The sequence below is a fragment of the Procambarus clarkii genome, chromosome 39, assembly GCF_040958095.1.
Source record: "Procambarus clarkii isolate CNS0578487 chromosome 39, FALCON_Pclarkii_2.0, whole genome shotgun sequence".
NCBI lineage: Eukaryota > Metazoa > Arthropoda > Malacostraca > Decapoda > Cambaridae > Procambarus > Procambarus clarkii.
This window is the reverse complement of record NC_091188.1, coordinates 12,720,818-12,734,701: the sequence shown is the minus strand read 5'-3', so window position 1 is coordinate 12,734,701 and position 13,884 is coordinate 12,720,818. Positions and strand designations below refer to the sequence as shown.

At 36.9% G+C, this 13,884-nt stretch overlaps 2 protein-coding genes across 6 annotated transcripts in view; one reads left to right on the top strand and one right to left on the bottom strand.

Annotated features, from left to right (window-relative positions):
- LOC123760409 (piwi-like protein Ago3) overlaps positions 1-488 on the bottom strand; it is a gene marked incomplete at its 3' end in the record, with an annotated part of 98,228 nt that extends 97,740 nt beyond the window's left edge. For all 4 annotated transcript variants that reach the window (XM_069338376.1, XM_069338379.1, XM_069338380.1 and 1 more), the window contains 1 exon segment: positions 173-488.
- A 137-nt stretch (positions 489-625) lies between these two features.
- RpL36 (ribosomal protein L36) lies at positions 626-12,630 on the top strand. Of its 2 annotated transcripts, none has more exons than XM_045746089.2 (4): positions 626-755; positions 6,334-6,433; positions 6,638-6,772; positions 12,472-12,630. In XM_045746089.2, exons 2-4 carry the CDS (start codon positions 6,341-6,343, stop codon positions 12,601-12,603), a joined length of 360 nt encoding a protein of 119 aa, XP_045602045.1. In that variant the 5' UTR covers positions 626-755; positions 6,334-6,340; the 3' UTR covers positions 12,604-12,630. The 2 variants fall into 2 exon arrangements, with proteins under 2 accessions (XP_045602045.1, XP_045602046.1); XM_045746090.2 differs by lacking the exon at positions 626-755 and adding an exon at positions 812-836.
- Positions 12,631-13,884: the final 1,254 nt, after the last annotated feature.

The following is a 13,884-nucleotide window of genomic DNA, read 5'->3' as shown; positions in this document are numbered from 1 at the left end:
GAGTAAAAGGCAGACGTGAAAATTGGAGTTGATTAGGACTCCTCGGTCCAGAGGCACTATTAACTTGACTCCCTCTCGGACCACCAAGACTTGTCACCCATATCCTCACGGCTCAAACGGATAGTTATAATTCAAGCTATAATGTGGGACCATGCGCTAAATGTTCACTTACTTATTTACTAGACAATCATCCAAAATTGATGCACATTCTTTGCACTTTTCCTATCTTACGCCATATGTGGCCACGTTCAGAGTTGCAGTACAGTTTCAGTGTATTTTTTTTTAGGTTTAAGGAATACATATTTTTTGTATATTATTTGCTTTTAAGTATGTATATATTCAAAGGAGATGAAAATTTTTATTTAAAAATATCATTAAATTAAATTTACACGCTAAAAATTTTATTTTTGTAAATAAACTAATGAAACTCTATTTAGTAGAACGCACCCAACATAAAGAGCATTGATTGGTTGCCAGCTTGGGCGGCTTAGCCAATCACAGCTTTGCATGGTGACATGAAACACACGCACAGTCAAATAATATTAATCATTATAATAAATCTCAGTCACCAATGCCAAAACCAAATTAAAAGCATATAGTACAGATATGTAAAAAAATATATAAATATTTTAGGCCAGTAAATGAGGTAAATATACCATAAACATTAAGAAAATATCGAAAGCGAACGTTCCGTTTCACTTGTTCACTTGGACCAAGAAGCGGAGTGTTCCTTTCCCACACGCGGATACCCGTAGGTAAGGCGCCATGGCTCCTGTTGTTGAGGTTTTAGCGTTATATTAACCTGTGAAGCTCGTTTAAAGGCTTTTATTTCAAACGTAAGACATTTACAACATTGTGGGGCTATGTTTTGAAGTATATTTAATGCTGAAATACCGTTTGTTAGGGTTTAAAATGGAAAAAATGTAGTGACCACATGATGTTTACATGTTGATGCTGTTAGTGTGTGATGCTCCTTGTAGCCATTTATAATGTGATATATGCCGCTGAATTATATATATATGGGTGATTTTGTGTGGTAATGTGGTGGCTACCCTTTTAATAAAGTTCCGTATGCAACTTTGGAATGGCGTACCCTTTGCATGTTTCCGAATTTGCAGAGCATGTACGGGAGGCAGTTTGTCGACGTATCACCATTCTTTATCTAACCCAGCCATTCTTAATAGTATATTGGGGTCTCAAATGAGCTGTATGAAATGGTGTATGATTTGACTAGGTTGCAGCAACTAGACTGGTCAAAATTTTGCATGTGGTAGGCACTGGCCAGATCATTGGCGTTCCGACAAACTTTTTTTTTTCAATCTGTCGGAGGCTTATGTTAGATAGGTATTAAAGTTTGAGCTACACAGTTATATAATTTTACTGTATAGTATCTATTTTAACCTCGCACATCAAGGTTCGTTAGTTTATGAACACTAATGATGTATGTGGGTTAGGTTAGGTATGTATCGGGTTCAAGTACAGGATTCCATTGGTCATTTAAGCTAATTTTACACCAGTTGTGGAGAACTAGTGGCAACTGTCATCGGCCTATTATGCCCCCCCACACACTTCTCCAGGGGGTGGCACTAGGAAGGCAAGCCATATAAGCTACTATAGTAAACCTACTGCTAGCATGTAATTTTGACTGAGGCCTTTCATTCACTTGCACACCTCTATCATGTTACCCCTTATTCTTCGCCTTTTTAGAGACTAAATTAGGCGTTAATCTTTCATGTGAACGTTTTCAAATTTTTGTGATTTGTCATCCTACACTGAGCGTGTTACAGGGAATTTATATAAATTCTATAGTATGGTGGCCTGCATAATCTAAATGGGACCTAACATGAGCAAGATATAGCTGAAGAATAACATCAGGCATTTTATTACTAACACTTAGAGAAATATATCCTAGTGTCCTATTTGCCTTATTGCGAGCCTTTATGCATTTACTTTTTGGTTTTAAATTCTTACTGATCGACTCCCAGATCCCTTTTGCAATCTGTGCTATCCAGCTAGTATCTTGAAACACTCATTACCTACCTTGTGATGATTTTGGGGCTTGCGGCCCCGTGGCCCGGTCCTCAACCAGGCCTCCTGGTTGCTGGACTGGTCAACCAGGCTTTTGGATGTCTTGGGCCTCTGACAATAGTACTGAGAACCTATTGCACCTCTTGTGTTTCAACGGGGGTATTCAGTACATTCTGCCATGCCCTCTGGTCTCGTGTGGTGTTATTTCGATGTACAGTTTTGGGACCAGCCCCTCTAGTATTTTCCACGTGTAAATTATATATCTTCTTGCCTGCACTCAAGAGAATACAGATTTAGGCATTTTAGTCATTCCCAATAGATGTTTTACGGAGTGGATTCTAGCACTAAAGGATCTCTGCACGCTCTTCAGGTCAGCAATTTCTCCAGTTTTGAAAGGGGCTGTGATTGTGCAGCAGTATTCCACTATAGAGAGAGCATTAGCTTCTTGAAAAGTATCGTCATTGGTATAGCATCTTTAGTTTGAAAGGTTCTTCTTACTTTGCCTCCAAACATTACATTTGTCACCATAAAACTGCATCTGTCAATCTTTTGACCATTTCAAAACCCTATTTAGATCATGTTGGTGATTGTCCTTTTCAGTGTTTATCTCCCTTCCCTCCCAATTATCATCGGCTACAAGTCACTTCCACTATGTCAACTTCTTTCACCACCTATTTAGACTTGTTCAGCTGCATGCATAAATTCTTCTCTAAATAAGAAAATTATTTAAAGTACCACATGTTTATTATTTTCATTACTGTTTTCAATGGCCAAGTCTTCTAATTTTTATGTATCTGAAAATCTTTTTTTAGAATGTTTGCCTGTGCTCCTGTATACTGGTATTTTATAATTTCTTTTAGCCTTTTTTAGTTTGCATATTTTACTAGTATGACAATATTCTAGATTTCTCCAATCTTAATTCGTTTGTGTGTGCCATCATTTTTTTTTTCAATAAGATTCTGTATGTTTCACAGCTATCCATTTTGAGTAAGTTATTTAACCAATTAAATTTATATGGTAATATTCCTAGGCTTTACTAAGAATGTTTTTAAATGAGCTATAATTTGAATCTACTTTGTAATCAAAATCTCGCATCACCCACTGCTGGACATGTCACGTCCCAAATGTAGTCCACCTCCTGTGTTCAGGACTGCCAAACTATTTTTACCAAGAAACTCCTTAATTTAACTCCTTGGATGTAAATATACCGAGCTTGGTTTCACTCCAAATAAAAAAACATCCTCTTACTGCAAGAGGAGGGATAAGACATGAAAATTAATGTTGAAACTCCTGAGTGGGTTGTAATAAATTGATCAGCTTTATGGAAATCTGTCACACTTAAGTTTGAAGTAATACACTTTTTCCATGCTATGTTACACCTGATGTCCTTGCAATCACTCATTCCAGACTGCTTCGTCTTATTCCAAGTTGAAAATCAACACAGTTCTGGTTAGTTACCTATACAGTACTGAATAAATAAGCAGACACTATCAATACCAATACTCTTAACAGCAGCATGCAAGGTAACATGAATGCCTAAACAATCTCAAAAACACAAAACTGTTGTTATTCTGTAACCTTACATTGTTGGATACTAAGTATAGTAGTGGAACCTGGGTTGTCGAATGTCCCTCTTTACAAATTTTTTGGGTTATGAGCTCGATTTCTTCATAAAATTTGAATCGGTTTACAAACTTTGCTTCGCTTTGCAAGTTGATACACGTATGGGTCGACTGAACTCGTGGTTTCTGATGGCATGGGGGACTGCGCTTCAGTTTACCAATGCCTCCCACCTAGTTTCAATTGCGCTTGAAATCTTTGTAAAGAACTTAATTGTTTTCAGCTTTTTTGTTTTTTAAACATCTAAGTACTAAGTAGTTTTGGCATGGTAGGTACATGGTATCTACCGTGCCATGGGTCCCAAGAAAGTCAGTGGTAAGGTTCAACCTAAGAAAATAAATGTGAGGATAGCGATAGGAAATTGCGAAGTAGTGTGCAGTATGAGAAGAAGTGCAAAGTTTTGTTGAAACGACTAAGTAAAATTCAAAATTTTACATGTACAGTACAACACTTATTACTAGTACAGTATTTTCCTTCACCAATATTTCCATACTCCTTCCCTTTGCATTTCTACTGTTCAACACATTGCCACCTTCTGCCAACCTCACCATGTTACTTTTGCCCTCTACTGTCCTCAACACTCACCCTAAACACTTTCACATTCTGATTATGCTAAAATACATCAGATTCCTATTCATAAACATTTGTATACTCATCAGTCACACAAGTTATTTGTAAATACACATTTGTTTTTCATGTACTGTATTCATTATATAGAATTTAATTACAAACATTTTGATATTGGTTATAACCCAACGATAACTGAGTAAACGTATAACTGTAAACAAGTATCTCTGAGCAGGACCCTCCAAATGCAGTCTGTTTACGTTTAGAAATGTGTAGAAAGGACCAAAATCTACAATGCACTTTTTTCATCGATTCTCTAGGCAGTAGAGCGACAGTCTCACTTCATACAGGTCGGCGTTCAATCCCCGACTGTCCAAGTGGTTGGGCACCATTCCTTTCCCCCGTCCTATTCCAAATCTTTATCCTGCCCCCTTCCAAGTCCTATGTAGTTGTAATGGCATGGTGTTTTCTCCTGATAGTTCCCTTCTTACAGTTGAGTTTTAATTTTTTTTTTTTTTTTAATTGGATGCTTGAAAAAAAGTGCTCAATTGTACAGGGTAAAGTTGAGACAATTGATATACAGTACGGTACTAAAAATATATATATGCAGTAGTATAAGCAATTATTTGTTTAGCTTTGTGTACATTTATAAATTTGTTTTGGTTTTTAGGCCTTTGCTAATCATAACTCAAATCCTTTCTGCAATTTGATTTTATATCTTCTACATTATTCAGATAAATATTTAGTTTTGCATTTAAAAAAAAAATTGCATTTGACTGCAGGGGCAGAATTTTCACGAGGATTTTGTTCCTCATTTTAGTACAGTATCTGCAATTTTTGTTAAAGTTCCTGTATGTAATGAGCAATACAGGTATTTAAATGTACATACTATTTTTTTTTTTTTTTTTTTTTTTTTTTTTTTTACAAGCCCATGTGCACCACCTGAATGCTGGATGACATAATGAAGTTCTACGCGTAACACTGCAATAATGTAGTATTACTTGGTTGCAATGCATCCACAATTTTAAAGTAAAACGTTATTACTTTTCAAACCATTCTCTAATTGTTCCCGAGAATTCTCTTTTCTTTCTAAATTGGTTAGTATATAGTAATGCATAAAATGATGCTTTCATACAGGTTTGTACATGGTGGAACCTACAGTGCTTACGTTTTTGTATTTATGGTTTCTAGGATAGCCGCACCAATTAAACCCATGGTACACATCCATGTTGCCATGGTACCATAATGGTGCAAGAATAATGAGAGGATTCGCTGACACTACAAGGACTGTTGTCTGATGAGTAGAGTTTGATAGTAGACCTCTCTACAAATTATAGCCTAATATTAACATGGAAGCTGTTACCCATTATTTCTTAAAATTGTAGTTTTTCTTAAAGCCACAAAAGCGTAGCATTAAACTATGGAGCTACCATATCATACCATATGTGAAAGATTCCCTTACTAGTCACCCCTGATATTTCTTGCCTTTTTCATTAAAAATAATTCGCCATGGTACATTCTATCTTACACTGCATTCCCCATGGTACATTCTATCTTACACTGCATTCCCCTTGGTACATTCTATCTTGCACTGCATTCTCGTAATTCTTTTCCTTGTCCCCTTTTTCTCCACTACATGTATTCTCTCCATTAGAGCCGAAGGCCATAATGCACATTATCACAGGGTATCCAGTAAATGATGATAAAAAGGAAGCCTATTGACAATATAGTTACTTTTTTTGTATTGCAGGACTGAATGGTTAGGATTTTAATTGTGGCTTTCAACACTAACACTGTGTCCTTGGGGTTTCTCAGGAGTAAGAATATCAATGTTGATGAGCCATTAAAAACTTAATGGAACCACTTTTACTATCTTTTAGTCAAGTGTTAACACATTTTCATACACATTCATCATTATTTAATCTATTCTTTAATGATTGTTCTGAATCTAACATAATTATATACTGGTGTAGAATTACTTAAAATAGGTTAAAATAAGTACTTGGTAAAATTTTAACTACTTTATCAGTGTTTCAAGTGTGCTTGTGTTTTTATTCAAGGTAATTTTTTAATCCAATTACTGTATTAGCACTGTCTAATGCTCATATTGATTAACAGGCAAAAAATGGCGCCAAGGTATGAAATGGCCGTTGGCCTCAACAAAGGCCACAAGGTCACAAAGAACACAAGAAAGCCAAAGCCCAGTTCCCGTAAAGGGGTAAGTCTTTACTGTGTTTTTATATACATAAGATAGACTTTTTGAGGATCAGATGTCATAAAAATAGTGAACATTTATTATGCAATACTGTACAGGTATTTTGCCAGTTTTTGTTATTTGCATTTAAGAAGAAATTATACTGTTCTGTACACTTGTATTAGTAATGTACAGCATGCATCTTTTCATATCTACATTTTATTACAGAAAATCACCAAACACAATAAGTTTGTGAGAGACATTATCCGTGAGGTTATGGGCTTTGCACCATACGAGAAGCGTACAATTGAATTGCTAAAGGTGTCAAAGGACAAAAGGGCCTTGAAGTTCCTCAAGAAAAGGGTATGTATGATTTGCATCTCTATTTCTTTGGTAAAAGTTTTATCTTCAGCCTAGGGACACTAATTTTAATGACTGCTGTATTCCTTGCATATTACAGATTTTCCTTTGTGTTGAATACACCTAACAATCTTAATTTCTTGAACCAGATGTGTAATTTTATAATAATTGTTTCCCCTATAAACCCAGATTTCAGTAGTTTTATATTAACACTTTCGCGCTCCGTGGAAACTCGCGGTTGACAGGGGGATCGTGGCCCCTCCGTGCGGGTAAGCGCGCGGTGACACTCAAATGTGTATACTCGTTCCAGTTTTCTCACCTTAATTCTCGGGCTACGTCGCTCGTTCTGGTATCATTGTGTTCGCAATTAAATTCTCTACAGGTGTGTATAAATATAATGTCCAAAAGCCTAGCATGACTCCCAACAGCAAAGCGTAAAGTCGGCAAAAACGCACAAAATCAGTAACATGTGCATTCTCGTTCCATTTTTTTACCTTAATTCTCGTGCTACGTCGCTCATTTTGGTATCATTGTGTTCGCAATTAAATTCCCTACAGATGTGTATGAATAAAATGTACAAAAGGCTGGAGTGCCTCCCCGCACAAAAGCCTAAAGTTACCCATGAACGAGCACCATTTTGTACATTGCAACCTAATGTTCAACTCGTTCAATTTGATAACATCAAATTTCGTGCTACGTCGCTCGTTTTGGTATCAAATTGTTCGCAATAAAAAGGCGAGTATTTTAAAACTAGTCCCAGAATAATAGAGCAATAACTGGATTTTTAACAAATATTTTAATTCTGGATGCTCATCATCACAAATTTATTTATATCTTTCCAGTGTTCTGACATAAATATTTGTGTTACATCTTTCATTTTGGTATCAAAGTGTTCGCAATAAAACGGCGCGCATTTTAAAACTAGTCCCAAGATAATAGGACAATAAATAGAATTTTAACAATTATTTTAATATTCGGACTATAGGCCTATTTATAATATTTCAAGTGTTTGGACATCAAGTTTCATGTTATATCTTTGATTTTTGTATCAAATTGTGTGCAATCTAAAGGCGCTTATTTTAAAACCACTACCAGATTGATCTGATAAAATTTAAATTTTTAAAAAATATTTTAATGAGTGACTCAGTATTGCGTCGTTGGAACACATTCAGTAGAAAAATGAGTGACGAGATAATCAGTCTGTGGAACCTCAAAGTGTTAAGTTTGATTTTTTTAATGCAGCAGGCCTTGCTACTGAGTAATTACAGTATTGAATTTATTCTATATGGAAAGAAGCCAGTGAGTCTCCACTTTATGAATACTGAATAATGATATTAAAATTCATGTAATACTGCAATAATGCAGCCTCACATTGAAAATATGATATTAAAATTCATGTAATACTGCAATAATGCAGCCTCACATTGAAAAATATAACTTTGGTTGACCAAACCACACACTAGAAATTTAAGAGATGACATTTCGGGTCTGTCCTTGACCATTGTCAAGTAGACTGTGATGAGATGAGGGAGGCAAGGGCATTAAGTAGGCGAGATGGTAATCTTAGAGGAAGGTAAGAGCAAGGCAAAAGGTATGGAAGGTAAGGTGTAATAATAGGAATAAGAAAGGGATCGTAAGAGAAAACTAGAAAGATAAAAGGATGAGTAGGCTTATGTTAGGTCACATTTGTGTCTATTTCCTGACAAGATGGATAGGAAATAGAGTAGACACCAGCAGCATTAGAAGCAGGAGGAGCAGTGTGAAATAGATTGCAACAAAGTGTGTTAGTTTGTCTAAAGGCAAGCTTTGTCAAAGAGGATGAGAGGTATTAGTTTTGAGTTCAGATATGAAGGGACGGCAGAGCACTTTGCAAACTAAGACAGCTCTCCAGTCTTTGTCCTGACTTCGATCTTATTAAACATTTGTCATCTGTCCTTATCTTCCTTATTTCTATGATCTACCCAAGACCCATAAACGTGGTTTCCTCTTCGTCCTATCATTTCTTCAAGGGGCTCTCTTGGCTATCATTTTGCTTACTAGCTTGCTAAAACTGATGCCTTGGCACTTTTTCTCCTACCCAGCTTGTCACTCTCAGGACTTCATAGAAAGAATGCGCCTGCAGCCCTCCTGTAAGATGCTTAGTCTTGATGTCAACTCTGTTTACTAATGTTCCCCTTGATGACGTTCTCTTTCCTTAGTCAGAAGGTAACCGAGGGCCTTCTTCCTCCCGCTTCCCATTGACGTTTTCTTTGAACTCGTCAGACACTAGAACTTTTGGTGTCACTATTGGTTCCCCCCCCACCTCTCCCCTGTTCTTGCCAATCTCTACATGGGATACTTCGAAATTGTTCTTCTTCCTTCTATTGATACTCGTCTCTCTCTCTCTGACATTATGTTGACATTTTTGCCTTATGGCCTCGTGACCTTGGTCTTTTCCAGCCTTTCCTGTCCTTTCTCAACAATCTAGCACCTTCCATCCATTTCAAAGTTGAATGGGAATCTAATTCCCTCTTTCCTTTTCTTGACATTCACAGCTGTGTATGGGTTCTCTGTCTACTGCAACCCCATGCATAGTGGCATGTACATTCACTTTTCCTACCATCCTCCTACTGTTACTAAGTGTCTTGTCTCTTTCTCTGCGCTCTATACATCAGCAACCCCTCAGTTTCTTGATTCTGAAATTTCCTTTATCAAGTTAAACAAAATTTTTCATCCTAAACCTGCTTACAACGCTATTAGCACTGCTCTGCCTTCCCTTCATATCTGAACTCAAAACTCAATACTTTTCGGCCTCTTGACATTAAGTTCGCCTTTTGACAAACCAACTCTCTTCGTAACAATCTAATTCACACTGCTCCTCCTGCTTCTAATGCTGCTGGTGTCTACTCTATTTCCTGTTCATCTTGTCCTCTGCAATACTTTGGTGAAACTGGCTGTACACTAAATGACGCTTAATTTAATTTTAAGGAACACAAAAGTGTTAAGTCTGCAGACACAAACAATGCTCTCTTCTGTCATGTTAGGTATTCTAATCATCCTATTGCTTGGTCTTCCTCTTAAATAATCTTTTCCTGCCTGTACTCTACACAGGCGCCGTATTGTCGAATCGGCTCTGATACACAACCTACCCAACATGGAATCCGAATCCTGGCTTTGTTGCTGTTGGCTCTTCTCTTTCTCAGAATATATTCAAATGTTCTAAACTTTATAACAAACATGACCAAACATAAGCCTACCCTTCCTTTATCTTTTTTTTTCTCTTATGATCCCTTTCTTATTCCTATTATTACACCTTACCTTCCATATCTTTTGCCTTGCTCTTATCTTCTTACATTTCCATCTCCTCGCCCCTTTTGCCTACTTACTGCTTTTGCTTCCCTCATCTCGTAACAATCGACTTGATAATGGTCCAGGACAGACCAAACGTCGTCATCTCTCCAGTTTCTAGTGTGGTTTGGTAAAAAAAAAATTAGTCACGATGTTGTGACTTATCATCTGCATAACCATGGTTATTAATTCATAAATCTATAAAGTTACTGAAAAATATTTAAGAAATAAAAAGTTGTAATTTTTAAAGTGGCTTAGCTGCACAGTGACTAGACACCATGGTGCCAGCCTCTGTGAAATTAATGTTTAGGGGGTGTCAGTGTTAAATACTTGCCAGGAAATAATATAATTGTCTTTCTTGGTGCCACCAAACTAACCCCCCCCCCCCCCCCACTGCCTCTTCCATGCTGCCACCAAACTAAACCCCCCCGCCTCCCTGCCCTGGTGCTGCCAACCTCATCTTCCCTCTTATCGCCTCCTTGTGCCACCACCCACCTCTTTCTCCCCAAGGCTTCTGTTTTCTTGCATGTGGAATAGCCAGCTGGGGAGGTCATAGTCTGTTGACTCAGATGCTCATTTTTGTTGTTTTGTCATGTATGGTTTAAGGCTCATTGATAAATTTATTGTTTTCACTCCATTCAATCTCTTCTAGATGTATTTAAATTTGGAGAAAGTTACTACAATGCAGTAGTGCTTCAATGAAGGTGAATGAAATCCATTTTATGTTTTACTGAATTAAAAAACAAATTTTTGGATGTCGCCTACATCCCTTCCAAGTATACTGTTTATGATGTTGGGGCAACATTGTAGACAGTACCTTGAGAAATGATGTAGGTGACATCCAAAAATTTGGTTTTTAATACTAAAACAAATGGAATCTTTCATTCACCTTCATATTTAAATTTATTACCCCTGGTCAATTTTTGACAATCACACTGAATTAATTATACTAAATTTATGCAAAGAATTGTTGCACATGATAGAGGAATATCATTGTCGATAATAAATTAAAGACAGTTATTATGTCTACATGTTTGTTGCCATGTTAAAGATCTGTGCATCATAAGTTTACTGATCTCGTATAAAATATTTCCCACTTTTTTTTTAGTTTTGATTCGCTATAGTGATCATTGGCAAGTAAACAGCTAGGTGATGCCTTTTGATGATTACAGGTCTTGTGCCAAAATTGTGTGTACAGTATACTATCTTTATTTTGCCCACGAATGTTAAATAAATTATTTCATTCTCGTAAAGTGGTGACCATAGGTGGGAGGCCACCAGCATTGTGGCATAGTAGCCATAAACTACGTTTTATGCCGGGTCAACTTTCTGCTTGTTGGAAATATATTTTTATATTGCTGCCAACCTCAGCACTGACTGCCTATATTAGATGCCTTGTAAGTAAAAAAAAAAAACTGCAGCACAGAGACTGATATTTAACAATAACATTGTACACCCCAACAGCAGAATGACTGATCTTATGGATATAGTTTCAAAAGACTTTGAACAACCTTTGCTGTGACATATATTGGATCAGTTTGTCAATTTAAAAAATCTTTAGTTTTCGGTAAATCATTTTCAGTAAGTTTTTACGTTTTTTTATTTATTGTTTAAGAATTCGTTGAATTTTCATCAATAACAACATTGCAACATTCTATTAGCTTTTGCTATTTTGTGTACTTTTAAATATTGTTCAGTAATGTAATTGTTAATGTATTTGAGTTGGCAAATTGACTGTGCATACAATACACTGAATTGTATGCGCAGTTCAGTGTTTAACTTTGTTAACATTTACATTAGGCTGGGCTGTTAACATGGTGCATGTAGATGGGCTAGCTCGGCAGCAGCTTATGCAAACTGTCACTAAAACTTAACGTTTTATTATGGCAGTAAACTATTTGAGCCAAGCCTCAAGTATTTCAATAACTAGGTTCAGTAGATGAGGCTCTGCTATACTGTGTAGACTTAACAGTTAAGAGAATTTGTAGTACTCATTAGTTGTGGTTATGCCTGTGCTGACTGTTATAGTGCTCAAGATACAAGATTTTAAATTATTGGTGTTTTGCAAATGTTAATGTATATTAAAATTTAGCAAATTATGCTGGAAGAATATTCAGCTCAAGTGCTGATCGAAGGATGTATATTTTTTCTTAATTTTAACCCAAGTGTGTTTGCAATCAATATAATTTTGTTTGAAATTCCATAGCATCCTCAGACATTGAACAAATTGCACCATACATATAATGTACAGTATACATGATTGGACAATCGTAACTCTGGGATAGTGAGTTGAGAATGTTTGCATCACCGTTCCTGTTAAAGAAATTATCTTTAGTAGAAATGTAGTTTTCTCAGTTTTTTACTTTGCTTTGCAGTTGGGCACCCACATTCGTGCTAAGAGGAAGCGTGAAGAGATGCAGCGCGTAATGGGCCAACAGAGGAAGGCTGCTGCTGCCGCTGCCGCCGCCGCGGCTGCTGCAGCTGCTGCCGCTGCAGGCCACAAATAAATTGTTTTATAATAAATGAAAACATAATATTGCATTTTTTCTATCCTGATAACTTCATGGATTATGAATTTTGAATCTACCTCCTATTTAAACAGTAATGCATAAGACCATAATCTTCACAGACAAGAATGCAAACCACTTAGTTTGTGGGAGAGGGCTTCCATGTTTTGCTAAATCTGATGACAGTAAAGGGTGCAGGCAGCAGGAAATAACGTGGCTAAAGTATGTTGACCAGACCACACCAGAAGGTGGAGGGACCGAAACGTCGTCGTCCCTTCACCTTCTAGTGTGTGGTCTGGTCAACAGTAAAGGTTGGTTTATGAAGATCCTCCTATGATAAACAAGCGAAGTGAGCCTTGGGTATGAACACTAGGCAAAAAAATATTACTGATTGTCTATATTAACCAATGGACTAGTCTTGACTGGTGAGTCACAAGGTCTTTGTTTTACGAATAGCCACTTTTCACTCTTGAAAGATTGGTTTCATTGTCACAACCACTAATATTACATTTTCTACCAATAGCTGGAGGTCCCTCTGGCCTATTTTTTTTTTTTTTTTTTTTTTTTTTTTTGTTATATACTTGTAAGCTCCTTTGTCTTATCCTGGACTTTTGCACTCATTTTTGCCTTCCTGTAATCTTTTCACCCTTTCTAAATACCAGTCCACCATGTCTGCAATTCTACAATGAAGGGGTCACTTCCTGTGATGCTTGCAGTATTTGCTGTTCATCTATGATGTATTTGGGAGCCAACATCGATCCCCAAAGATTGGTTTTCTGCAGTTTTTCCAATTGGAAGACCTGGTACTTGAGGGACTTTTTCCTAAGGATTTTCATCCCATTGATCTGAAAGCAGCATATCCCTACTGTGCATCCTGTGTGGTTCATTGAACACCAGTGCTACCTTCCCCTCCCAATTTGGTTTTTGCAAGTGTCGCAGCAAACAAATATTTTGGTGGACTTTGAGGTCTACATTCGTTATTGCCCTTGCAATTCTTCTCGACCTGGAAAAGGCTTATGACCACTTTGGGACAATTTTGCCCAACTACGTTCATTTGGCCTCTAGAAATCTCCCTTTTTTTTTCCTTCAAAGCTTCTTCGCTAGTCGCTCATTTAAAGTGAAGGTTGGTGCCATTTTTGTTTTTTCATCAGTATGAAGGTTGTAGTCTTAGAAATGCTCCTAAGGACTTTTATTTTTCTCTATTCCCTATATGATCTTCCTCCCTTTCCCTTGTTATCTTCTCGACCCTTTTTTTGACGATATCATCTAATGCTGTCGTGG

What these genes read in the sequence shown, in the direction of transcription:
- RpL36 (XM_045746089.2), top strand. Translation starts at nt 6,341, where the DNA reads ATGGCGCCAAGGTATGAAATGGCCGTTGGCCTCAACAAAGGCCACAAG. An exon ending in AGCCCAGTTCCCGTAAAGGG is followed by an intron (nt 6,434 to 6,637) that starts GTAAGTCTTTAC and finishes ATTTTATTACAG; the next exon opens with AAAATCACCAAACACAATAA. An exon ending in TGAAGTTCCTCAAGAAAAGG is followed by an intron (nt 6,773 to 12,471) that starts GTATGTATGATT and finishes TTTGCTTTGCAG; the next exon opens with TTGGGCACCCACATTCGTGC.